This window comes from Mus musculus, chromosome 7 (genome assembly GCF_000001635.26).
Source record: "Mus musculus strain C57BL/6J chromosome 7, GRCm38.p6 C57BL/6J".
Taxonomy (NCBI): Eukaryota; Metazoa; Chordata; class Mammalia; order Rodentia; family Muridae; genus Mus; species Mus musculus.
In genome coordinates, this window is record NC_000073.6 from 100,535,316 (window position 1) to 100,562,396 (window position 27,081).

The 27,081-nt window shown below is 43.8% G+C and overlaps 2 protein-coding genes and 2 long non-coding RNA genes across 13 annotated transcripts in view; 1 reads left to right on the plus strand and 3 right to left on the minus strand.

Annotated features, from left to right (window-relative positions):
- Positions 1-275: 275 nt before the first annotated feature.
- Positions 276-1,804, minus strand: Gm39058. The gene is made up of 2 exons (XR_869836.2): positions 1,489-1,804; positions 276-396 (listed from the first exon to the last, which is right to left on the minus strand). It is a non-coding gene; the product is annotated as a predicted gene, 39058 (long non-coding RNA).
- Positions 1,785-5,057, plus strand: Coa4 (cytochrome c oxidase assembly factor 4). Of its 2 annotated transcripts, none has more exons than NM_183270.2 (2): positions 1,785-1,877; positions 3,757-4,497. In NM_183270.2, exon 2 carries the CDS (start codon positions 3,767-3,769, stop codon positions 4,028-4,030), a length of 264 nt encoding a protein of 87 aa, NP_899093.1. In that variant the 5' UTR covers positions 1,785-1,877; positions 3,757-3,766; the 3' UTR covers positions 4,031-4,497. The 2 variants fall into 2 exon arrangements, with proteins under 2 accessions (NP_899093.1, XP_006508215.1); XM_006508152.2 differs by having other exon boundaries at positions 1,865-1,950; positions 3,757-5,057.
- A 981-nt stretch (positions 5,058-6,038) lies between these two features.
- On the minus strand, positions 6,039-8,804 carry Gm39059. Its single transcript, XR_869837.1, has 2 exons — positions 7,711-8,804; positions 6,039-7,291 (listed from the first exon to the last, which is right to left on the minus strand). It is a non-coding gene; the product is annotated as a predicted gene, 39059 (long non-coding RNA).
- Positions 8,805-10,463: 1,659 nt separating this feature from the next.
- The window catches only part of Mrpl48 (mitochondrial ribosomal protein L48), a 62,523-nt gene continuing 45,905 nt past the window's right edge, over positions 10,464-27,081 (minus strand). For 6 of the 9 annotated variants that reach the window (NR_003559.2, NR_153424.1, NR_153425.1 and 3 more), the window contains 4 exons: positions 24,433-24,602; positions 17,264-17,366; positions 15,225-15,314; positions 10,464-14,067 (listed from right to left, as the gene is read on the minus strand). Coding sequence is in view for 3 of the 9 variants with exons in the window: in NM_198831.3 (NP_942128.2) it covers positions 13,993-14,067; positions 15,225-15,314; positions 17,264-17,366; positions 24,433-24,602 (438 nt within the window). In the remaining 6 variants the exon portion in view is untranslated. The remainder of the gene's footprint in view (positions 14,068-15,224; positions 15,315-17,263; positions 17,367-24,432; positions 24,603-27,081) is intronic. The other 3 variants (XM_030242767.1, XM_006508021.4, NR_153427.1) reach the window with 2 other exon arrangements.

The following is a 27,081-nucleotide window of genomic DNA, read 5'->3' on the forward strand; positions in this document are numbered from 1 at the left end:
AGGCCTGACAGGGCAACATAGTGAGACCTTGTCTCAAAAATAATAAATAAATAACTTTCATATTTATCTCTTTGAAGACCCAATTTAGGCATCTGTACAGATGATACACTTATGTAATTGACCCATAGGAACACCACCACCACCACCACCACACACACACACACACACACACCCCACATACCTATATTGGAAGTCAGTTGAAACTGAGGAAAGCAAACTGACTTTGGAGGAAATACAATGAAAGACTGACTATAAATCAAACCACAAAGCCAGGCTGTGGTGGCACATGCCTTTAATCCCAGCACTTGGTAGACAGTGGAAGGAAGATCTTGGAGACTGAGTTCAGCCTAGTCTATAGATCAAGTTCCAGGATAGCCAGGGCTACACAGAGAAATCCTGTTTCAAAAAAAAGTTTTAGAGGTGAAGTTCATTATATGTAGAGAAAGTTGCTAAAGTAATTTTATCTTGTTTACTGGTTATAAAGTAGAATTTTATCTTCTCTGATGACAGGTGAAAATCACCAGACATAGATATATGATAAATACACATATATGGTAAATACATATATAAGTACATATATGCTTGATGATCTATATGTATTTATCATAAATATGTGTGATGATCTTCACTTATCATAGTAAAGAACTAAGCTTCAAGGTTGGTCCCGGTGGCACACACTTGTCATTGCAACACTCGGAGAGCTAAGGCAGGAAAGCCACAAGCTTGAGGCCAGCCTGAACTACATATTCAAGGCTAGCTACTACACACAGTAGCTACTGCTACATAGTGAGACCCTATCCCCCCAAATACAAATAAAATACCCAAAACAAAACCAAAAATAGATACAAAACATAATAATGGTATGTGAAATGACAGATAATCAATAAAATGAGCTTTTCTCACAGAATTTAGGAAGGTTGATTGTGTGTGTGTGTGTGAGAGAGAGAGAGAGAGAGAGAGAGAGAGAGAGAATTCAATGGTCAGGAATGACACAGAATGCCATTCAGAGGTAAAAGAGGATTAGAGTTGTCTGGATATGGCTAGGTGCAATAACTCACTTTCCACCCTGAAGCCTAGAGAGATGGAAAGTTAAGAAAAGGGTCTCCAGGGAGCTTGTGTGCACTGTCAATGAAAGTGGGGAAGAGAAGGCAGGCAGAGTGAGGAAAGATCAATCCCTTGGCCCCTGCAAGATGGTTCCTGAGTAAAGTTGCCAGCCACCATACAACCTGAGTTCAAGACCAGGACCCACATGTTAGGACAGAATCAATTCTTGCTGTTCTCTGCTCTCCACACGTGTACCTCAACGCCACACATAAATACACAAATGTAAATAGAAAATGCCTCTTCCTTTCACTTCAGCAATTAGGGCATTCTAGATCCTAGTTATGGCATGGGACACACTGTGCATACATGTTTCTTTGTTTTACTTGGGAATGAAAAATGTCCCATTTGAAATTCCTTTTCTGGATCCTGTGCCCTTCAGCTTACTTGGCAACCCATGCGGTAACACTTCAGACATGGGTCCAGTCAGAGCTCTTGCTGATGAAAAGGCATAATGGCTACCCGCCTCCTCCGTCACTCTCAGGTGGCCTGGAGTCACCTGAGGGTGTGTACACAGTCTCTCAGAACGATCCAAGGTGCCTTCCCTAGGATCCGGTCTCCATTGGTCCGCTCCTTCCGCCCTTTCCCGGAAGAGGCGGGCTGAAGGCGGGCTCTACACGGAGAGTTCACCAATGGGAATTGCAGAGGGCTCTGTTCTTCCGCGTGTGTGCTCCCGCTGGGTCGGCTTCCTGCGGAGAGAACAGGGGGCGTCCTTATTGCCTACGAATCCCCGCGTCTGGGGCGGAACGCGCTCGCACGCTCTTCTGCACCTGCGGGTGAGCACTGCGCACGCATCCCTACACCGGATGCACAGTGGGGACGGCGGGAGTGCTCCTGAAACTGGGAGAGGTGCTTCAGGGGACTTGGATGCCTGTATTTCTCTCCTTCCTCTTCCTTGTCATGCCTTACTAGAAGGCCTTGCCAAGCTGTCAGGCATCTAGCCTGCCCTTATTTCTAAGCATGGGTTGAACTCATTTTATTCAAGGAGTACCGAGGACAACATGTATTGGACATATACTGCAGTGCTATTTACAAAGTCTACCTAGTGAATCTTAAAGCGATTTTATTTTGTGTGTGTGTGTGTGTGTGTGTGTGTGTGTGTATGATTTGTTGACGGCCCTACCTAATAATACAGGTCTCCAGGCAAAGACATTTACCCTTTTATTGTGCCTCCGTAGCGGTGAGGTTTATATAGAGAAGTGCTTAAATCGTCTTGTGACCTACCCCTTTTCCTCATGATAATAGTCTTAAACTCCTAACATGGGCTGCAAAGCTTTGCTGATCAATCATTTACTTATTTCTGCCAATTTTCATTTCCTGCTCTTCTGGTTTCTCCAGTTACTGAAGTGTTTTACGAGGCTGAGAATCAAATTCAATTTACTTTTCCACGTTGGACATTTGTACTACTACCAAACTACATTTTCAGCCCAGTCATCGAACTTGTGATTCCTCTCATGTGTCTACCTCTAGCCAGAAATAGTTTTCCCATGTTTGGCTAACTCATTCATCCTTGAGTTTCATCCTGGAAGTCAGGTTCTCTAGAAAGTCTTGACAGATTAGACCTGCCTCGTTTTCCCAGCTGTCTGTACATACTGTTGTAAACTTCCAGTTTACTTGCCTAGATTGTAAACTCCATGAGGGCAGGAATTGTCTCTAGCTTGGTCTTGTTTGTATACTCTTTTTTTTTTTTTTAAAGATTTATTTATTTATTATATGTAAAGTACACTGTAGCTGTCTTCAGACGTACCAGAAGAGGGCATCGGATCTCATTACGGGTGGTTGTGAGCCACCATGTGGTTGCTGGGATTTGAACTTCCGATCTTCGGAAGAGCAGTCGGGTGCTCTTACCCACTGAGCCATCTCACCAGCCCTTGTATACTCTTAATATAGTAGCCAACACACAACACAGTAACCACCTATTAATGAATAAGACAGAAAAGAGGCATTTAGCGCCTTTATACCCCGTCGTAACAAACTTTTTGCAAAGGTTGAAGTTATCTCTATTGAAGCCTTTCCTGAGTTCTCTCTTGCTGCATTCTGTAGGGTTCTCTCTTGCTGCATTCTGTAGGGTTCTGAAACAGATGATCTTTGGGAAGCAGTCTGGGCAAATAAGCTCACATTTGGATATTGCTGACTAAACAGCCTCATACCACACAGACCCATCTTTTGCCTCAGCCTCCACGTGATTTATGCTACAGCTACACTGAGCTCCTCAGTTCCCCCCACCAGTCAAACCTGCATGTACTTGGGCTGTCTTCCAAGTGTTCAACCTTACTCTTCTGAAGAGAAGAAGAAAGGCTGTTTCTTTGCTTGGGTTTTTTTGTTTGCTTGTTTTGTTTTGAGGTAGATCAGAAATGACATCTCCAAAAAAGATGGCATGTTTTGTTTAACTTGCATTCCACTAGCAGACTCCATTGAGCTTAGATACTTTTATCTCAACTCATCAAACCATTTTGCAGGCCCTTTCTCTGTCAGGTCATGTGCTGGCGGCCCTATGCTAAATCAGGCCTAGCATCTGACAATAAAGAGCTTCGTCTCCTAAGGGAGACAGGCATATAAGTAAGGCCATGCAGTGCAGTTTAGACGTCACTGTTTATGAACAGGAAGAAATGTATAATCATACCGGTACTTTAACCTTGTCTGTTGATATTCTAGGTTCCTCAAGATGTCAACCTCAGTCCCACAAGGCCATAACTGGACTCGCCCGGTGAAGAAGGATGATGATGAGGAAGACCCGCTGGACCAGCTCATCACCCGGTCTGGCTGTGCAGCCTCCCACTTTGCAGTGCAAGAGTGCATGGCCCAACACCAGGACTGGCGCCAGTGCCAGCCGCAAGTGCAGGCCTTCAGGGATTGTATGAGTGCACAGCAGGCAAGACGGAGGGAGGAGCTGCAGAGGAGGAAAGAGCAAGCCAGTGCTCAACACTGAGACCTTATACCATCTCACACAGTGGGCCTGACGAAATCAGCACCCAGAGAGACCTGGGAAGAAGAAACCCTAAGTAATAGAAGTGGTGTAAAATCTGGGGACAGTCTTCGGGACAGGATTGACAGCCAGACCCAATGAGGTTGCACACGACGGTCACCATGAGCTGATCTATGGTCAGATCACACATATCCTCCACATTCTTGTTCTACCAATATTTGTGTTTACAACCACACTCCCTCCACCCTACCTCTCAGTGACTGTGTGCCAAGTACTTTATAAGTACATACGGGTTGCCCAATCAGGCCTTCATTTTCCAATCACAAATTTAACCACAGGAAGTGTTTCTAAGGCATTGCGTTGGCGATGTGCAATTCGAAGAGTAACGTGACCTTCCCGTTGCTGAGAGACTCAGGGGACAGGCAGAAATAAAGCAACACTCAAAGGAGTGAACTCGGTTTCCGCAGTGACATAAGTGCCTCTATCTTTCCTCACTTCTTCAGTGTAATGGGTCGGGGGAGCTAGTAGGGAAACACCCTCTTTTTCTTTTTAAAGACAGAATCTGTGTAGCCCAGACTGATCTTAGACTTACATTAGCCAAGGATGACCTTAAATGCATGATCCTTCTGCCTCCACCCCCAAAGACTGAGATTACAGGCATGTGACACCACATCTGTCAGGGAAACATTTTCTTTTCATAGTCTGCCCCTCACCAAACCAACACAAAGCTTGTCTGACATTTTGGAAGTATGTTTAACATTAAAATACAGACTATGACCTTTAGAAAATGGAGCCACTATCAACACAGAGCTAGTTTGGCAGTACTGACAGTGCCTTCTCTCAGTGTGTTGTGTCCTGCTTCTAACAGCAACAGTTGCTTCCCACCACCCCCTTTTCTTTGAGTCAGGGTTTATTTTTGTAGCTCTGGCTTCCCTGGTACTTACTTTGTAGGCCAGGCTGGAATTGAGCTCACAGAGCTCTGCCTGCCTCTGCCTTCTGAGCACAAGGATAAAAGGCACATGTTATCACACCTAGTCTGCTTCTCATTTTTATTCAGTGAAACCACCAACCTGTTCTATGTTCTTGGCAGTCATTTGGGAATGGGAAGAGGGTTGGAAGGTGACCTACTATAGAACCTTAGGCTGCTTTTTTATCATTACTAACAGAAAGTTTTCAGGCATCTGTATGTTAGCAGTCCAAGTCTGAAGTTTGGTAGACCCTAAAATCTACTTTGAACCTTGTGTGCTGAAATTTTAGGGGAAGAACGTAGAGAAGGCATGAGAAGGTTAAGGAACAGTAAAGTCATATTTCAAGCTGAAGAGCAAGTGACTAAATAGAGCTGTGTCTCTGATGGTCCATTCCAGCTTAGAGCTGTGAGTCAAGTTGTGTACACCAGAAGCATCCCAAAGATGGGCATTGTGTGGTGGCCATACCTGTAATCCCAGGACTGTGGAGACAGGCAGGCAGATCGCAGTGAGTTTGAGGTCAGCCTAGTCTACATATGAGTTCCAGGACAGCAATAGCTATATATTGACACCTATCTTCAAAAATAAAAAAGTATAATTCCAGCACTTGGGGGGAGGCAGAGGCAGGCAGATTTCTGAGTTCGAGGCCAGCCTGGTCTACAAAGTGAGTTCCAGGATAGCAATAGCTATATAGTGACACCCTATCTTCTAAAATAAATAATAAAAAATTCTGAATGTGAAAAGGGAGTCAGTTGAGTGGAACTGAATGAAGTACACTTTACTTATTTATTTGTAACATAGGAAGAACTGCCATCTGGAGCAAATGAAAAATGCATCAGAATCAATAAGAAAAAGCAACTAGAAAGGTGAACACTGGCTGGGTGTGGAGGCCCTTATCTACCTACAATCCCAGAATTTGGGGGGCTGAGGCAGGAGGCTCACACATAAGTTTGAGGCCAGCCTAAACTATGTAGTAAGTTCCAGTCTGGCCTGAACTATGAAATGAGATTATTAATAATAAAAAAGAACTAATATACTCAAAGACATAGGAAAATGGAAGTATATTTTACAAACAATCAGAAAAAACAGGCTTTAAAAACAAAATGTTAGCTGATGCCGCTGGCAAGTAAAGTGACCAGTATTGGTAGAGATAGGAATGGGCATTCTTCTCTGTGAAGAGATGACTAAGTTTTGGGAGGACACTTTGGTGCGCTCTATAAACAATTTAAATATATAAATCTGGATATAGTGACACATGCCTATAAGTCCAGCAATCAGGAAGACAGAAACAGGGGATTGGAGCCAATTTGAGCTATTGTGTGAGTTCTCAGACACCCAGACCTACAGTGTAAGATCTGATTTCAGGGGAAAAAAACTGAAATGTACAAACCCATTTCATAAGAGATTCTCTACTGAATTCATGTTATTAGATGCATGTGCTTCTGTGCCCTGCAGTACAGTCACAGTGTAAATTCCATCAGGAAAAACCTCGGTTGCTTAGGTACTCAAATCTAAACAGGAATGTGTCTGTGTCATTTACAGTGGGGCTACGTCCCTCAAATGCATTCAAGATGACATTGTACCATGAGGGGAGGGGAAGCGACCTTGAGTGAGGGAGTAGAGTGGGAGAGAGAGAAGGGTAAAACTGAAGTAAAGCATAGGCACGTGTGGGACATCTCGATGAAACCCGTTACTCTACAATTACTGCAATTGAGCTTTGGCATTAAAATGCATTAAGAGAAACATCTGGGCATGAGAGAGGGGACTCCAGGTTAGATGCCACCCTGAGTAACAGCAAGATCCTGTTTTAGGATGATAAATAATAATAACAAAAGGTTGGGATGTGGCTCAGTGGAAGGGCACAGCCTGGCATGTGCAGAACCCTCAGTTTGCTTTCCAGCACCTCTAGAAAATAACACAGGAGAGGGGGAGTGCTGGCTCACACAGTAATCCCAGAACTTGGGATGCTGAGGCAGTAAGATTGCATTCCTGGGCTCAAGGTTAGGGTGGGCTACAGAGTGAAGATTATCTCAAAAAGCAAGCAAGCAAAATGTTTAATTCACCCAACCTGCTGAACAGCATAGTTTACCAGCAAAGCACACCATAGAGTCAGTTGTTCACCTTCTTTATCACAGTCACTGACTGGGAGCTAGGATTCACTGCCACCCACAGCATCACAGAGACTGTACCACTTAGCTAAAGCCTGGGGAAAGATCAGCGTTCAACAGCTGGAGTATGCTAGGATGTAGCTCAGGGGCTGAGTGTTCGCCTGGCAGGCACAAAGGCACAATCACCCGAACTGCAAAAATAAATACATGAATAAATAGCTGGACATGGTGGCACACACCTTTACTCCCAAGAACTCAGGTGGCAGAGATGTGGGAGCTCTATGACACAATTTGAGGCTAGCCTTGTCTACATAGTGAGTTCTAGGCTAGCAAGGGCTACATGGTGAGACCCTGTCTAAATATATATAAATAAAAATTGAAAATAAGGGTATCTATTTTTATTCATTAAAGTAGAAATATCATTAAATAGCATCATCATATGTAGGAATCATCTTATTAGCATTTATAAAAATAACAGGCCATGGACAAAGCCATGTGAGATATCAGTGGAAAGGACATACTTAGTCAATGGTATGGCTTCCCTGCTGCCTAAGCAGGGCGAGTCAAGTTCAGAGTTCTAACAGTGAGGCGTCAGCTTGCGTTACTATACCTTAGATAATCAACTTAGACAGAGGAAACGTGTACTCTGTCTCACAGTTTTGAAGATTTCCGTTCATGACCAGTTGGCTCCATGGCTTTTGGACCTGTGGCAAGGCAGCACTTTATAATAAGAGCGTGTGGTCATGGCAGCAGCTCACCTCAGGGCTGGGAAAGAACAAAGAGCAAAGGGTCCAGAATCCCACAGTCCCTTTCAAGGAACTCTGACCCAAAGACATCCCATAAGATGTATCTCTTACAGCTTCTGCCACATCCCAATAATGCCAGCCTGGGGAACCCAGCCTTCAACCACGGACCTTCAGACACTTATCTAGCCAGCACTGAGTGAGACACGAACTATATTTGGGTGAACAGGACTTTTCCTATACACACCTGTTTCTTCAACTAAAATGGGTATATTTCCTTTTTTCTAGTCCTACTAAGAAAATCGGATGTAGGTGAGGAAGGGTATAGTTTAGTTTAATGGTAAAGGATTTGTCAGACATTTAGGGTGCCCTGGGTTCAATCTCCAGCACTGAAAGTGGGGGAAAGAAATGAAATGGAGTGGGTAAGCATGGACACGTGGCCAAATCCCTACCTGAGAGCTGACAGGTTTTGAGTTCTTAGCTCAGGCAATGAGTACATACAGAGTGAGCTCAGGTCCACCATCTGTGCTCTCAACCCTTGTGGCAAACTGTCACCAAACCCTAGTGATGACAGTCACAATGTGATGCTGAGAAAGTCTGTGTGAATTTCATGTACACATTGTTGCTTGGGGAAAGGGCTCACTGAGCAAAGTGCTTGCCACAGAAGCAGGAGGACCTGAGCTCAGATCCCCAGCTGTGAAAAAGCTGGGAGCACAAGGACATTGCTAACCCCAGCTCTGGGGACAGACAGGAGGATGCCTGGAGCTCAGTGGCTAGCCAGTCTAGCTGAATCAGTGAGGTGTAGGTTCAGGAGAGACTCTGTCTCAAAATATAAGGTGGAGAGGGACTGAGGAAGACTCTGGACACCAACCTCTTACCTCCACATGCTGTACTGGCTGGTTTTGTGTCAACTTCACATAAGCTGGAGTTATCACAGAGAAAGAAGCTTCAGGTGAGGAAATGCCTCCATGAGATCCAGCTGTAAGGCATTTTCTCAATTAGAGATCAAGCGGGGAGGGCCCATTGTGAGTGGTGCCATCTCTGGGCTGGTAGTCTTGGGGTCTATAAGAAAGCAAGCTGAGCAAGCCAGGGGAAGCAAGCCAGTAAGTAACATCCCTCCATGGCTTCTGCATCAGCTCCTGCTTCCTGACCTGCTTGAGTTCCAGTCCTGACTTCCTTTAGTGGTGAACAGCAATGTGGAAATGTAAGCTGAATAAACCCTTTCTTCCCCAACTTGCTTCTTGGTCATGATGTTTGTGCAGTAATAGAAACCCTGACAAAGACATCTACATACCACATACACAAAATATGTACACACATCCTCACAAGTCTTAAAACTATTCAGTGTAGGCCTTCTCTTCAGATTGCTGAAAGTGAATTACCACTGGTAGGGAGCTTGGAAACTGACTGACCTCATCACTGTGTGTGCACGACTGCCCTGACTTCTGTTCTTAGCTAACCCTCTCACCACTCTATCTCAAAGAAAACAAAGGTCAGGTTGAGAATGAACTCTGTACCTAGTTTTCTCTAAAGCATGGGCTGCTCTCTGTCAGTGTTCAGTGGAAGTATCCAGTGTCCAATAAGATGCTTAACACAGCTGATAAACACAGCTGAAACCTTGAAAATATTACCTTTGTCAGCCCTTTACAAAAGGAAAAGGAAATTAGCTGATTAGAGTCTCTCATAGTAACCTGGATTGGTATGCTCTTCCTATAATTCTGCTTTCCAAAGCTAAGGTGAATTTTAAAAGTGGTCCACACCCTTCTCTAAGATCTCTCCCTAGCGTAGCAGCTGTGGGTCATCCTTCAGACAGGTGTGGAGCCAGATGTGAACACAGACTGTAACGGGAACTTACTTAGAAGCTGCTTTTTTTGTTTTTTGTTTTTTTCCGAAAAATAGCATTGATTCCTCTCTTGGACCTGAAGATAACTAAAAGCAGGACACGAAAGCCTGGCGTTTCTGCCTCCATTTTGTGTCTGTCTCTTGAGAGACTGCATCAGCCTGTGAATCATTCACATATCTACCTAATCCACCTCATGCTCTGCAAGGCTGAAGACACAGGCATATTCATTGTCTTAAACTTGCCACCAAATTCAGTCCCCTTGGGTTCTAGGAACACCAAAGCCTGACAGGACAGGACACCCTCACCACCACCACATACACAGTTAAGAGGAATTTCCAAAATGGTGAGGTGAGGCTGCACCCAGGAGCAGAAGTAAACACCTCCTTCCAGATATCTTGGGATCCACACCTTTGATCCCAGCACTTAAGACAGTTGAGGCAAGAGAACTGCCAGGAGTTTGAGGCCATCTTGAATTACATACTTGAGTTGTAGGCCAGCCTGGGATATAGAGTGAGTTCCTGTCTTAACAAATCCAAATAAATGAGATCATATATAAGTATCAGTGTGTTGCCGAGCAGGTGCTAGTGCACACCTTTGACCCCAGCACTTGAGAGGCAGAGGCATCTTTGAGTTTGAAGCCAACCTAGTCTACAGAGCAATTCTAGGACAGTCAGAGCTATACAGAGAAACCCTGTCTTGAGAAACAAAATAAAGAACAAAAACAGTGTATCCACTCAAGCAACAAAGACTTTTTAAAATTTTAATATTTATTTTATATGCATAAGAGTTTTGCCTGCATGTATGTGTTTGTGTGGGCCTGGTGCCTACCAAGGCCAGAAGAGAGCATCAGATCCCCTGGAACTGGCGTTGCTTTTGTTTGAGGCACAATGTGGGTGCAGGGAACTAAAGCCAGGTCCTCTGCAAAAGCAACAAGCGCCTTTAACTACTGAACCACCTCTCTAGCCCCAAGATTTTTTCAAGCCACTTTACAGAACTAGAGCTGAGACAAAGATCAAGGAGACCAGACTGTGAACAGATCTACTTAATTATGCCCCAATGCTTTTATTTAAACCTAAAGTCCATGTCAGTCCATAAAGTCAAACAGGCTCCTCTTTCCACTGTACTAAATCACCCCTACCTTTTCACGGCCGTTAGTCTAATTGTCTCATTGGGATGGGTTGTCAAGGCTAGCCTGCTGGAGTTGTTAGAGTTGGGGAACTTTTCCCTAATACTCTGATTACAGGACTTCTTAGCCGGGTGGCCCTCTTCAAGAGGCTTAGGGAAGACTCATGTGTTAGTTCCTCCCTGCAAGGTCCTTGCCTGGGGACTTGGCCTTGTGCTTGGTATAAAGACGCACTGTAGTGCATTTTGCTAGATGAGTAAGGTCCTCTTCCCTCCTGCCCACCCGCAGTGAAGTGGCCAGACTGCATCCTTGAGCTGCTGACTTTAGAAACCCAAAGAGAACTGGAGTGAATCCAAACTGAAATTGTATACATCTCCTCTGCAGAGAAAGCCAGGGCTCCCTCCTCTGCTCCAGCCAGGCATTAAGGCTGCAGGGAAGTAGGGAACCATCTTCTCCTGCTTAGCAACTATTATTCTAAAGAATTCATTCTTTTTTAATCTGGGTACTATCTGCAAAGGAATGTCCCAGAAGTGAGCAAAAAGGTCTGAGAATGAGTTATTACAGGGAGGTGCAGCAGCCAGGTGATATAGGCATCTGGATTAAAAACAGCACAGAGAAATGTAAGCACAGAAAAAACAAGCACAAGTCCTTGTCCACTTCTGCCTACAGCATCTATCAGGTCTAGCTCATGCCAATACATACTGGAACATCACTCCTTCCCTAAATCCACTAGTCCTAGAAATGGAAGACCAGAGGCTCAGTACTGCTGCAGTTCCCAAAAGGCCAAAGTGGTTCACTCCTTTTCTCTGTGACTAAAATACACCGTTTCAGAATCCACATCTTTGAATCTTATCATTTCTCAGATGTTGCTGCTGGGTTGCTTCTCTGAGAATATAATCCAGGTGACTCTGGTGTGCTTGCTTCTGAGCATCTGTGTCTTCATGTAGAATAGCTGCTTACTGAGCTAGACCTTGTGCAAGGTACACAGTAGCTCTTATTCCCTTACCAGTCTCTTGGGGCAAGTATGTGTCTGCAAACACAGAAGCATTTTGCCAGTCCAGGCCAGCCAAGGCTACATGTTAAGACTCTTACCTCGAAACAGAACAAAACCAAAAAACTAAAAACACCACTAAGGCTAGTAGTTTGGTGAGGGGTGGGGGTGGGGGTAACAACTGAATTCAAGTACCATGCTCAGCAGGTCAGGATTTCCCATGTGAACTCTTTTAGGCAGAATTTCTCAAGTGCAGAGTGATGTTCTGGATTAGAACTGCTTATTGCTGAATTTCTATCAGGAAAATAAAATAACAGTATCTGGCCAATGAGAGCAAAGTTCAGGGTATATAACAATGTGAAGATTCACAGGTAAATAACTGTATGCACATGTGTACACACACACACACACACACACATATATGCACTGCTCTGCTCCCAATGCACACGGGCAGTGTCACATGCGCTCCATTTCAGAACCTGGCAGAGTCTTCTGGTTACCCAGACTTGCTATTTACCAGTATGTGGGAGCAGGACTTGGGATTTTATTGACAACACACTGCAGCTGAAATACTTAGGAACTAGTTAGCCAGCCCACAGGACTCTGAGTAAAGAGAAGCTAAGGCTCTAGAGAGCATGCTTTGCCCAAGGTCACAGGACATCTCTTGGCAGAGTGGCAGCAGGATTCGGTCCTGTTTCCCAGTCTGAGGCTTCCTTCCCATCACGGCTGAGGGGTGAGTCAGGCTTATCTCGTAAGCAGGAAGCGACTGGATTCTGTCACTTTGGAGAACTTGTGGCACTGACCTAGTTCATGATGTATCCTCCTCTTAGAATCAAAAGGCTTCTGTTACTCTGCTCTGAGAAATGGAAATGGCTCTTAACATTTGTTTACCTGGTAAGAGGGGTGGGAGATAGTCTGACCAATAGATCTTCGAGGCTACAGTCACAAGCTTCACTGGGTTCTGCAGCGAGGGCTGAGGAGAAACAGACTCTCTTAGGGTCACATATAATGAAACCCAATGGAGCACACATCTAGCTCCAGCTTGAAACATCTGCCCCTTCCTCCTTAGGACAACCTTTATAAGGGGAAGCAGACAGCCCATGTTGTATCCAGCCTTCTACGGAAGAAAACTTGTGAGTTGTTCTCCTTGGTAAGCTACTGTAACTTCACACAACTTGTTTTCTGGTCTGTATGGTGGGATTATGACTTTTGAGGGGAGTTGGCAGCTGGTGATTCACTCACAGCTTGCAAGAGCTTGCTGTTAGATTTCCTTCCCCTCAATATTTTAAACTTGCAATCCTCCTGCTTCAAGCTCCTGGATGCTGGGGTGATACATGCAATCACATTTAGCAAGCATCTTTTATGTATGTATGTATGCATGTATGTATATATGTATGTATGTATGTCATGTGACCCAAGTTGTCCTGGAACTCACTCTGTACCTGTGGATGACCCTGAACTCTAATCCTCCACCTCCTAAGTGCTGAACGTACAGGTATGTACTATTACAATTGGTCAAACCCTTTTTCTTTATAAAGAACCCAGATGCAGGAACTTCATTATAGCAACAAAAAATAGACCAATACAGAGTTTGCTTTTGTTGCAATCTCTACTTAATCATAAACCTCCATGCTGTAGTATTACTTTAAGAGATGAGTTCATATTGGGCACAATGGCATACAACCTTTAACCCCAGCATTTGGAGGGTGGAAATTGGGGGAAAGGAGGCAGGTGGATCTCTGTGAGTTTGAGACTACCCCCATCTATATAGTAAGTTCCAAGGCTACAGATAGACAGTGTCTCAAACAAACAATCAGTTTACATCAGACTGTTTTAGAGAATGAATTCACTCTAAAACAGTATGGTAGGATGAGAACATGTTCAGACAAAGAGAAACAGAATTCCTTAAAGATACCTCACAAGATAACTGATAAACACACACAGCCAAAGCCACACACACACACACACACACACACACACACACACACACAAACACACACACACTGGCAACAGCAGACATTTATTAGGTGGAGAAGGTCCTAGGTTTTGTTATGGGAAGTGGTAACTGGCAAGCCCGGGGCACAGATGCAAGGAGGCATTCCCAGCACGAGCATTCACGCTCCTCCTTAACCCTGATCTTGCAGGAGCAGCTTCTCGGAGACCAACAATCACATGAAGGGCTTGCAGTATTTTTAGTTCAACTTGGCCAACAACTCTTCCAGTTCCGGCCGAGCTTTGAACCTTCCCTTGAAGTCTTCTTCAGTGTGCTGGGACAAGGGGAAAAAAAAGGCAGTCACCACAGAGCAGTTTTTACCCCCACACACAGGCATTCAAAAAGGGCCCATGGTAAGCTCCACAATGGGTCACTCACAGTCAGCCCTTGTAGTATGTAGCATGATATAGACCTGAATCGGGTACCAGGAATAAAGGCCAAAGCACATTTCCTCTTAGTGTGCTGAGACAAGACAGATATGTAAGCGACTACTGTCAGGATGCTAGACGTATCACATGATCATGGCGGTGGCTAGGGCCTTCCACATATGAGGTAAACACTATCACTGAGCCATAAGGTCTAGGAATTTGTTTATTTTGTTTTTGTTTTTAATTACATCTATTTTTGTTGTGCATGCATCCACATGGGAAGTCAGATGGCAACATTTGGGAGTCAGTTCTCTTCTTCCACAATGTGGTCCTGGGACCTGACCTCAAGCCATCTGGTTTGTAAAGTACCTCAGTCTGACTGCTCTGCCTGCTGAGTGCTGGGATTACATGTAGTATTTTTAGTATGACCAGCACATTTTACCCTACCCACAGATCTCTGTAAAACTGAAATAACTACCAGATAAGCAGGGACAGAACCGGGGGGGGGGGGGGGAGCTGGATGAGGCGATGACACCAGGTTAACATGACCTAATGGGAACTGTATCCTAAGAAGGGCTGTCATGGCAACTAGGCCTGACTGACACCCAGCATTTAGTCTAACGGTGTTAATTTCTGTAGGTTTCCTATTCTTTACCAGATACATTCAATGGAGGTACAAACACACCTTGTCAGTCTATAAAACATCTCTCTAAGGCAAGGCAGCACCGGAGGCTCTCATGCTCTGATGCATTATAACATTTATAACCTTAAACCATGTTTCTGCTTTACAGCTACTTGAAGGGAGAGAATCTGGAGGTCATGGGTCATGTCACAATTCTGTGATGGAGCCAACTCCTGTGGTACACACAGCATCATCCCTGATACCTCAGAGGCCTCAGAGTGAATGGTCACCCCACCACCAGGTTGCACACCTCTCTTGATAGCAGCTAGGCTGAAATACACATTTCTCTGTTGTTTCAAACGTTAAGCAGCAGAGACTTCTTTATTCTCATTTTGAGCATAAGTAGGCCACAAGGGGGCCTCTTCCCACACTGGTACCTACCTCCCTCACGGACAATCTGACTCCTTCTGGAAGATTGCTTTGGAGTACTTCCAAGAAAATCTCTGCAAATGTAGCACTCAGACCGCTGATCTGCAAATGAAGAGAGATGCCTAAGAGAGTGTACTGCAGGCCAGGTAATTCGCAAGCAGTGCCTGGGCTCCCTTGCAACTCCAGTGAGGGAGAGGCTGACACACAGAGCTGGATTCTGAGCCCAGTCCCCGCAGGGTTTCTCTGGCTATTTGTGAAGGTGTGTGTTTGCTGAGAAAGTCATGGCCAATGTTCCTATAGGCAGTGGATGTCACAACCAGACCAATACTGATTTTCTGATGCAATTCAGGTTTACCACACTGGCCAGGTGCTGGTGCATCATTGCAACTTTTATTCACCTGATGTAATTGTTGCCTCTGAGGCTTACTGCCTCAGTCTGCTAACCTAGGCCTAGTCCTGGAAGCTTCTAGCCTCAGTTATGCTCTAACCTTCTGGCTCCTTCTCATGCTGTGGCTCGTCCTGCCTTCACCTGTGTCTAGCTAGTTCTCTCTCTCTCGCTCTCTCTGTAACCTGTCTCTGTATAACTGTTCTGGTAAAACTCCTTTCTTTTCCCTCCCTCTGCACGGTCTTTAAGTAGCCTCCCTTTCCTCTCTCACCTCCTGAGTTGGGCAGATCCTATTCTGTCAAATCTTTCTCTGATTCGTCACTTTGTCTGCCACTCAATTAGACATCACTTTCAAGCATGGTACTTCCTTCTACAAACTTTACCTTCCTTGTTTGGGATTAAAGGTGTGTACTAAGGGCGTGTCTGTATTCCAGCCAGAGGGAAGGTGGAATTTTTAGTTTATTTAGGTAGGATCTCAGTGTATATAGCCCAGCGAGCCTCAAATTCACAACACTCCTCCTGCTTCAACCTCCTAACTGCTCAGATTACAAGCATGTGTTATCATACCATGCTTTATTAAAAGGCCACAAATTGTATAATTCTGCTAATATAAAATACAATAAATCCAGAGAAAGAAAGTAGATTCATGGTTGCAAGGGGCTAGGGAGGGCTTGGAAAGAGGAGCAACTGCTGACTGACACAGGATCTATCTCAGAGGTAATGAAAATGTTCTATAACTGACTAGTAATGGTTGCATAACTGTTTGAATATACAAAAACCTATCAATTGTATACTTTCAATGAGTAAACTGCACAGCATGTTAACTCCATCGGTAAAGTTACAAGGCAGCAGGTGATGTCAGAGCTGCTGGGCTCCTAACAACTCTGGGCACCTCTATCATGGTGTGGCTGTGACCCTCCTATCTCTGCAGAGAAGAAAAGACAAATTATTACAGCTAAAGAAAGCAAGAAAAGTAAATGGTCACATTGGGATGGGTATAAAGTGAAAAATATGGATCTCAAAGACTTTTAATCGGAAGAAAGTAAGGAATTTGATCAATGAACAAAGACAAAGAAGGATCAAGCACCAGGCTCAAAGGATTAGAAAGAGGGAAGTTGTCCCCTGAAAAATTAGTTTTCCCTGCAGTGAGGTCAGGGAGTACATTGTGGAGGATCCAACAAAAGCATATATATATATATATGCTTATATATTTGTGTACACCTAGGTTTGTGTGTTATTGGTATACAAGGAAGCTTGGGGAATGGATGTGATTTCATAACAGGAGAGGCAGAGGAGTCAAGAGCCCAGCTCTGGAATGCAGACATCATTTAAGGCAAAGGTTCTCAACCTGGGAGTTGAGACCCCTTTGGGAGGGTCAAACAACCCTTTCATAAGGTCACCTAAGACCACTGGAAAACACATATATTTACATTATGGTTCATAGCAATAGCAACATTACAGTTTTGAAATACTTATGAAGATAACTTTATGGTTGGGAGTTATCACAACACGAAGAACTGTGTTAAAGTCACAGAACTAGGAAGGCTGAGAACCACTGATTTAAGGGAGGGAAGACAATAATAGTAAGAGAAGAATGACAGATGGAGAAAAAGATGGAGGGAGGGAGCCAGAGGAGTAAAAGCAGTTGGGCACCCTGAGTGCTTACCTGCACCACTCGCTCATGGGTGGTAAGGATGGAGTCTAGGACCATTTTGTTGCCTTGGTCTGGCAGTCGCATCACTTCCATGGTTTTGGTAGGCATCGCATAGCTGCAGAGGAAGAGTTAGCTGTTTAGAGTGTCCACTCAAGCCAGCAGCACCACTTTAACCAGGGTCATCGGTGAGTACAGCCATTACTCCATGAGGATGCTTACCTGCCGCCAGTGTTAAGTAAGCAGGCACCCTTTATCTCCTCCAGGATATCTCTAAACTCTGAGGGGACACACTGTGCTCAGTGCCTTTCTATGTCCCCAGCCACACTTGCCTGACACAATTCCCTAAGTGTAACCTGCTGATAATATCTATTTGGTGCTACTAAAAAGGAGCCAATTCTAAAGGAATCCAGCCCAGCACTTAGGCAGGCTTTAGAGGGAAGCCTTGGCCACTTCCTTTTTCTGGAGAAATAAGAGGGCATACCTAACCAGTTCTGGAAGTTTCTCTCAAGGTCAGCACTAGTAACACTCCAGACCGGGCACTTCTTACTGTGGGTACTGGTCTGTGTGTGTATTCCTGCCTGTATCCATTGAATGTCACCAGGACCCCACCCCCCCCCCCCCCCCGCCCCGGCGCGGGACAGAATGATTGGCAGTCACCTCGGTTGGAAATCACTACTGCCAAGTCTGTGCTCACTCTATTAGCTTCCGTAGGCCAAGTTCTACAGGGAAAAGAGCAGTGTGTCTGGAGTCTCCCATTTACCAGCAATCCGTGCTTTGGTGAGATACCTCTCCCCCTGAGCTTCGTAAGTAAATGAAATTACAATCTGAGCCTCTGTGAGGACACTGAGGATCAGGTGTGGTGGTAAAAATAAACTAATGTTTTAGCAGGAAGTACGGTATTAATACTGTATTCCTCTCACCAAAAAGTTCATCAAATTGAAGAGAATGAAATACTAATATTGACAATAGAACCCCCAATGTTCTACGTCCCACAGTTTCATCAAATGGTCTCTATGGATGGACCTCTACAGAAGGACACTTAGTGTGACCAAAATCGGAACAGAAACCTGATGGTCCCAGATTTAAGACCAGTCCCGCCCTTACTCCCTGCCTGACTCCCAGGTCAATCCAGCCCTCTTTCTGTGTGTCTGTCTCTCAGCTAGGGAGTGAGAAGAACATGCCTTGTCACAGGTTTGCAGCCATGATTGAGACTACACAGCAACTTGCCTGCCATCCTACACCCTCAAAAGCAGTTTCCTGTGCTCTGACAAATGGTTGTGAATTCCTGAGTACTGTGGACTCCTTGAGGTACCTGCTCCAAACAGCAGCTCGGACCACCCCAGCACAATCTCGGATTGCCTCTTTCCATACAAATATGGTAATCAATCCATAATATTTAAAAGTGGGGACACAACCATAGACTCTTTATGAAAGGTCACATAAAATAACTCTGTGGGAGTTTGTTAGCAGTAGAGAGTATGAGAGGCTACCTACCCTCTGAGCAGTCTGCAGGGAAGACTGACTGGCTAGAATGGCCACTAACCATGCCATTTACATTGCAATGCAAAACATTGTAAGCCTGTAAGATGGCTCTGTGGATAAAGGTACCAGGCACCAAGCCTGACCATCTAAGTTCAATCCCTGGGACCTACATGGTGGAAGGAGAGAACTGACTCCCACAGCTGTCCTCTCACCTCCAGCTGTGCTGGGCACATGCACGTATGCACACACATACACATAAATAAATGTAACCATAAAAAATTATTAATAGCCTGCTCTGCCCTAGGCATTCTAGGGACAAATGAAGTCTGTGCCTTCAAAGAGTGTCAAATATCTCAGAGAAAAGGGGGTCCAGGGATGGCTTCATGGGTGAAGTAGTGATTTAACAGGACATAAAAATGTACTTAGGATGCTGGAGAAATGGTTCAGCAGTTAAGAGCACTAGCTGTTCTTCCAGGGAAGCCAGGCTTGAGTCCCAGCACCCACTCGGCAACTCATAACCATGTGTAGCTCCAATTCCAGGAGCTCCAATGTCCTCTTCTGGACTCACCAGGCACCAGGCATGCATGTGGTTCACACTCAGGTAAAACAGTCATACATACAAAAGAAAATAATTTTTAAAAATATACTTAGGAGCTAGGCAGTGGTGGTACACAACTTCAATCCCATGGCTACATAGAGAAACTTTGACTCGAAACCCCCAAAACAAGCAAACAAATAAAATGAGGTAGAGATCAACTGAGGAAGACGTCTGGCCTACACACACACACACACACACACACAACCCTGTAATACCAGCAGTATTGGGAGGTAGAGGCAGAATGATTAGATTGTCCAAGGCCATTTTGGATATATACTAACTTTAAATGGATAAATAAGTAAGTAAACACTGAGGAAACGGGCCCTTCCAAAGTAGCATACGCCTTTAAGTCCTTAAGTACAGGTCCTTTCTGTTCACTCATCTGCATTCTCTGCACTTTCCAGTTTTCCTGCAATGAATAAAATCGGATCAAACAGCAGAGACACAAAAGGGAAAAGAGAAAAAAACCAAACTATTTGAAGAGTCAACCCAGTTGTCAATGCGCTCTTTGGACTTCAGATAAGGCTCTGGGCTCCACCCCTAGCACAGTAAATACCAGGGGAAAGCCGGGGTTGGGGAGAGGCCTGCTGAGCATGCACAAGGCTCACACTCAAAGCTTGGTGCTGCCAAAACAAAACCAAAATTATCCAGAAACACACAAAGCTATTCTAAAAAAAAAAAAAAAATTCTTTTTTGAAAGTAGATTTTTTTTAAAAGAGGAAAGATGAGTTGCCTCAGAGCTAATGATGTTCACTGGTACATTCTCCATGAACACAGGCTGGTCAGCTGAGTGTCATTTCTGTCCCCCTAGGCAGCTGCTTAGCAAAGGGAAGCAGGCAAATCAGGAGAGAGGCCTCCTCTCTGCTCTGCTCTGCCGCAGGAGCAGCAGCTGCGCATTCCAGACCCCGTGCAGAACAAAACCTGGCGAGCTGCGAGCTGCGCTTGCAGCCCAATTCCAACTCAAGGTCACAGACAGTAGTACCCTCAGAGCTCCATCCCCACTCCAGAGGAAAAATTAAATGAAAACCATGAGAAAACAAATTCATCTCCGAAAAGCTGGGCAACGTGAATGTGCAGTGATACAACAGTTGGCAAAGCTCAGTCAGCCAGTGCAGAGATTGGGTGAAAACAAACAGCTCTTTATGCTGAGCTATTTGCAGCGAGGAGCCAAGAGAGAAGCAGAAACCAGGGTGCCATTCATCCCGCTGTGCTAGGAAGCATGGCCATGAGGGCTGGGGCACAATCCAAATCAACCGCCATTTACTCCGCGCCTAGAATGCACTGCAGACCAGGCCAGGGCCTGGGGCTGGGCCACTGAGGAGACAGAAGCAGCCCCTGCCTTATAGAATTTAACATAATACAGAACATAATCTGGAAAATCATAGAAAATAAGTCTAAGGATAAAAAAAATGCACGTAAAGAAAAGGAATTTGTATATCCTTTATTTCTCCGGAATATATTACAGAAGGATTTAACTTATTAATAAGCTTTCTTGGAGAAATAATAAACAAGATGGAACCTAAGAAAAAATCAGGGCTGGATTGAAGATAAAGCTTAGTTGCTAGAGTACTTGCCTAGCAAGCAGGAAGCCTGGGGTTCAATTCCTAGCACGGAATTAACTAAACCATGGGGGTATGAGCCATTAATCCCAGGACCTGGAGAGGGAAGCAGGAGGATCAGCCTCAGCTACATAGTGAGTTCAAGGCCAGCCTGGGCTACATAAAACCCTATCTCAAAATAAAGAGAAGAAGAAAGGAAAAGAGGGTGGGAGGGGTGAGAAGAGGGGAAGGAAAGACTTCAGTCTTTCAGATCTTTGGTTTCCTGGTGTGTAAAATGGGAATGTGTTAATATTAAAAAAGAAATGGTCATTTTTGTATGTTCACATGCTATGCATCTACCTATAATCTTGCTATCATGACAAACTACCTGAGCTGTTATTTACCCTTTTAAAAAACCATCTCACTTAAAAAATTACTTTTAAGAAGAAATGTGAGCTGTATAAGCATATGAATTCATGCTTTGCTGTGAGGGAGGAGGTGTACAGCCACTGGTAAGACGTTTGCAGAGTCTCCTACACATTCAAACTGTGCCATATTTACCATTTGACCATAAATCACAGTCTTACATAGAAATGAAAACTTTGTTCTCACAGAAACTCATACCTATTTGTAGTGGCTTTATTTATAATTGCCAAAAATTAGAAGCATAAATACCCTTCAATTAGCAAATGGGAACTGAAGCACATTTTATAATGAGATGCTACTGAGCAACAGAAAGGAGCAAAGTGTGTGATGCAGACAAGTATGGGTAAGTTTTGACTGTATTATTCTAAGTGAGGAGTGCTATATTCAAAAGGAACATGGTTTGTTTGGTTTTTTTTCCCACTTATATGGCATTCTGAAAGAGACAAAACTACAGGCAAAGGGAAAGGAAACAGATTAGAAGTTAGCAAGGATTTGTGGGAAAGGAGTTGACTGCAGAAGCATAGAATTCAGGATGACTGAAATGTTTATATCTTGATTATAACCGAACTGATTCTACTTGTGTCCTCTAGTTACAGCTCACAGAACATTTTCACCAAAGGAAAATGACAACGCAAAAAGTTTACCTTTACATCATGATTACTAATGAAGACCCATATCAGCTGCCATAAGTAGACGGCAAGTTAAAAATAAATACAATGAAAACAAAATCATGTCATAAATCCTAGCAAGACAGCAGTGCTCATCCAAGATTCCAAGGCCGACACCCGCCTCTGCTGCAAAGATTAGGAAGTGCTAGACTGGGGTTCAGGTCACACCAGTCACTCTGGGCATGTCTCCTTGGAGTAATTGAATTGAGTATGAACTTAAAAGGAAAGCCATTTCTCATCAAGTGACTTAATGCTATTTAAGGCCAACCAGGGGACTTGTGAGCCGTCAGAAACCCTGAGATAAGGCATGAAAGGCAGAGGCCCTGGAACAGACACTAAATGCCAGCTGTCTTCCAGCAGATCCAAAGAACACATGAGAGGGAGAGCAGGCAGAAAGGCCTGAATCAGTGGAAAAACTTGTTAGGACTCTAATCTTCCCCAAACCGATCTCTAATTTCCACACACAATCTCAAAAGATCCCAGTAGGTTTTTCTATAGACATCAACAAGTTAGTAAAAATATTTAATGGAAAAAAAACAAAAGGCCATTATAGATAATTTTAAAAAAAGAACACTGCATTATCAAGTTCTAGTAGCTCAAATAGTGAAGTGTTAGTGTAAGCACAGATATATAGACCAACGTAACATAAATCACTTCCGGGAACAGACACAGGTATTCGTGGTCCGCTAGCTTCCAAAGATACTGAGATTCGGTGGGGAAAAAAGTCCTTTCACCAAATGATGAAACAACCGAACAGCCATATTAGTAAAGAAAGGCAAAAGAGAAAAAAGAAAAAAGAAACCGACTCTCTCTTGAAAAGGATGGGATAAACACAAATTACACACCATATACAAAAAATAGTACAAAATGGGTCAGACTTAATGTAAAAGGACTGCTAGTAAACACTTTTACCGCTGTGGATTAGACAGTAAGTTATTATATATGACACTAAAGGCATAAACCATAAAAGAAAAATGAACAATTCAAACTTAACAAACTTAATAAGCACTACACTACCCTTCTAAAGAACCATTTAAGAAAACAGGTTAGAGTCAGGCAGTGGTGGCACATGCCTTTAGTCCCAGCACTTGAGGCAGAGGTAGGCAGATCTCTGTGAGTTTGAGGCCAGCCAGGTCTTCACAGAGAAAACCTGTCTTGAAGAAAGAAGAAAACAGGTTGGATGTGGTGACTCGTGCCTATAATCTCAATACTTTGGAGGCAGAAGCAGGAGGATTGCTATAAATTTGAGAAATTAACCTGGTCTCATATGAGCTCCTGACATGCCAAGACTACCATAGTGAGGCTCTATCTCAAAATCAAAGCTGAACACAATCATCTACTGACAGATGAATGGAGAAGCAAAATACAGGGTATAATGGAATATTCAGTCTTAAAAAAGGAGTCTGACATATGGTACAACACGGACAAATTCTACAGACATTATGCTCAGCAAAATGAACCAGTCACAAAATAAATATACAGTAGAATTCTACTTCTAGAAGGCAATCAAAAACAGACAAAAAGTAGGAAGGTTTTGTGTGTGTGTGGTGGGGGGGGTCAAGGGGCAACAGTTATGGGATAAGCAGAGGAGGGAAAGCAGAATTACTGTTTAGTAAGTGCGGAGTTTCAGTTTGGAGGTGGTAACAACTGCCCACTATGAGTGAGTTTGCCATCGCTGCACCATATGCGAGTTAAAAACACCTAAGATGGAGCTGGTGAGACGGCTCAGCAGGTAAAGGCGATTTGTCAGCCACCAATCCTGATGAACTGAGCCCCTGGGACCCACATGGCATATTTACCCCCAGACCCACACATACACAATAAATACAGAAATGCAATACAAAATTTTAGAAGTAGTAAAATTATTAGTTTCACATGTATTTTGTCAAAACCTTTTAAAACTTGCAAAAACATTTTTTGATGAACTTAAACACATTATGCTAAGTGAAAAAGGTCAGATACAAACAGCTGTCTACTGTGTGGTTCCATTTACATGCTATTCTGAAGACATCAAAACAGGAACAGAGGGCAATGAGAGGAAAGCTCATCGGGAAGGCACCAGCCAGCATGCCTGATGCCCACAGAGCACCCACGGAACAAAAGCACTGATCCTGCAAGCTGATCTTTGACCTCCACATACGAGTCACGCCATAGGTGCCCTAAGGCACTAGTGAGCACACACATACAGACACACATAATACATTAATAAATTAATCAACTTAAAACCTGGGCTAGATAACTTATCAGTGGTTGCCAAACCTTGGGTGGTGGAGGGGAGGTGACAGGCTTTACAGAGCAGCAGGGAACTTTTGAGGTTAGTGATCTGTCTTGTCCTTTGACTGTGGCAGGCATGTACCTAAACCCTAACTTCCATTACATGTACATTACTTTACCAAAACCTGAGTTGACAGAAGAAATGAAACATGATCCCCAGACCAGGAACACGCCAGGCGAAGGCATCCTTCCTACCTTTCCTCGACTTTGATGGACAGCCGGTTGCAGAGGCGGTGGACATACTGGGCATAACTTTCTGCCAGACTCATGTCATATGCTGTCAGGTGGATGTTTAAAACCCCATATTCATAATCTGTCCCCACATTAATGGCTCTCAGTTCTACTTTTGCTTTCTTCTTTTTGGGCTGAATAAAAAAAAAAAAAAAAAACAAAGAGAAAGGAAATAAGTCAAAGTGTTGTATAAGAAATTTAATCAGCTGGGCATGGTGGGGAAGGCTTCTAACTCCCCACCAGTACTCTGGAGGCTAGGGCAGGTGGATTTCTGTAAGTTCAAGGCTAACCAGGTCTACCTAGAGAGTTTCAGGCCAGCCAGGGCTACAGAGTGAAACCTTATTTACTTTTTTTTTTTTTAAGATTTATTTATTTTATGTGTTCGCCATTGGTCTCTTCAGACACACCAGAAGAGGGCATTGGACCCCATTACAGATGGTTGTGAGCCACCATGTGGTTGCTGGGAATTGAACTCAGGACCTCTGGAAGAATCAATCAGTGCTCTTAGAACAATCAGTGCTCTTAGCCACTGAGCCATCTCTCCAGCCCAAAACCTTATGTAATAATAAATAAATAAATAAATAAATAAATAAGAAGAAATAATAATTAAATCATAATGTGTTCATATTTTTAAAAAACCAACCTTTCAAGTAAAATTGTTTACCATTTTTCCTTCAGTTTATCCTTTTGAGATGCTAACACTCTTATGGGCAGGAATAGGCAGTTTCCCTTACCAATGGCCAGTTCAAGAATAGAGCTTGTATTATTTTAACAAGACTACCTACACATGACTATCTTCTGCCATTACCTAGTTTTGAGGCTCACTTCCCATCTCTAGCCCTGTTTCTCAACTTGCAAACTGATAGTTATGCTGTTATGCTATAGCCAAAAAAAAAAAATTACTTTCATTTTTTAGTGTTGATTATCATTGGTACTCCATTGGTTAGCTAATTCAACTTAAGATGTTTTTTGTCTGTTTGCTTGATATTATTGTTTGCCCGATGGTGCCAGTGTGTATGTATATATGTGTGTGCATGCACGCACATACCATGGATGGCACATGAGTAGAAGTCAGAGGACAAACTGAGGGAATCGATTTTCTTTCCACCAAGTTAATCCCGGGGGCCAGTCTACAGTCCACTTTTAGTAGTCCATGAAACAGGAGTCAAGAGTCACCTTTTTCACACGAGCAATCAGGTCAAAGGACCCAGCATCACAGCAATGCATCACCTCTGTCATATACTAAATATCCACAGGTAATAAGATGTTTCTGTACTTGTACTTTGTTCTGTTGAGTGCTGTGTCCATGCTTTAGTCTAGATCACATTGTTATCACACCGTTTCCAATAATAACTGGAGATTTATTCAGTCTTGCTGCTGGTGAAAATCATTTCTAAAGACAACTGGGCGTCGAGGTACAGCTCAGATATAGCATGTTCTTAGTCTCGAGGAGGCTCAGGCTGAACCCCCAGCACCAAAGGAGTGGGGCAGCTAATCACTGTAGTGCATACCTTATAATCCTAGCTCCCAGGAAACTGGCAGGAAGGTCACACATTCAAGGCCAACCTAAGTTATATAGTAAGACTCTGTTTCCAAAAGAAAACCTAAGACTTATGTATCTTACATTGTCCCTGTATAGCAGTTACACAGTACTGTTCCTGACAGAGCATCGTCACTTTCCAGATCAGCCTAAGAGAGCAGGGATCCAGTGCAGTGAAGCAGGGGCAGGACAGACAAGGGGGCTTACAAATACAGTAATTCTGACCAAAGAATCTCATGACATGTTCTGATTCTTGAACAAAATGTTGAATATAAAGAGATTAATATAGACAACACATATTCCAGATTTTAATCCTGATTCTGTATGAGAAAAATATGAAGCCAGAAATGTTAAGGTTTCTCTTTCAGAATTACATAGCCAGAAAAGATAGTCTTTAGGAACTAAAAGCCAGAACTACTTAACAGCAATGCAGATATTTATCTAGAGCAGGTTCCTTTGCATTACTAAAGTTTTCAGGAGTGGCAGCTGCAGGATTCCAGGCCTTGCTGTGAGTGGAAAGCCAGCCATAGACCAACAATTTCCCAGGCAGAAGGACTCTTCACCTTGACAGTAAACACTGCCATCAGAGGCAGAATGAAGTCTGGGAGCGAAGGGAGTGGGTGACAGCCCAGCAGGGTCAGGGAGCTCCTCTGAGGACTGCAGGAGGCTTTCTGTAGCCAAGGAAGTGCCAGGCCTCTTCAAAGGCACTGCTTACAGAGAGCAAAGAAAGCTGATTCCAGTATCCTTCTTGGCATCCCCTGCTCTTCCATGCTGGCCTAGATCTGCCTGGACAGAGCCACATTACCAACGCCACAGTGATATTATTTTCCTTCGGCTCTAAGCCCGGGTACAGCACAGACAAAAGCTTAACTGAATATAATTCCAGATGCTAATTTCTATAAAAACCTTCCGTGGTGTTTTTTGTGGCTGTTGTTGGGGAGGTTGTTGGGGATTAACTCAAGGCCTTGTGAATGCCGAACATATGCCTTACACTGAGCTTCAACCTCCTTTTCCTGGTTTATGTAATCGTGTTGTACTTCGCCCCACCCCCACCCTGTATTCCTCCTCTCCTT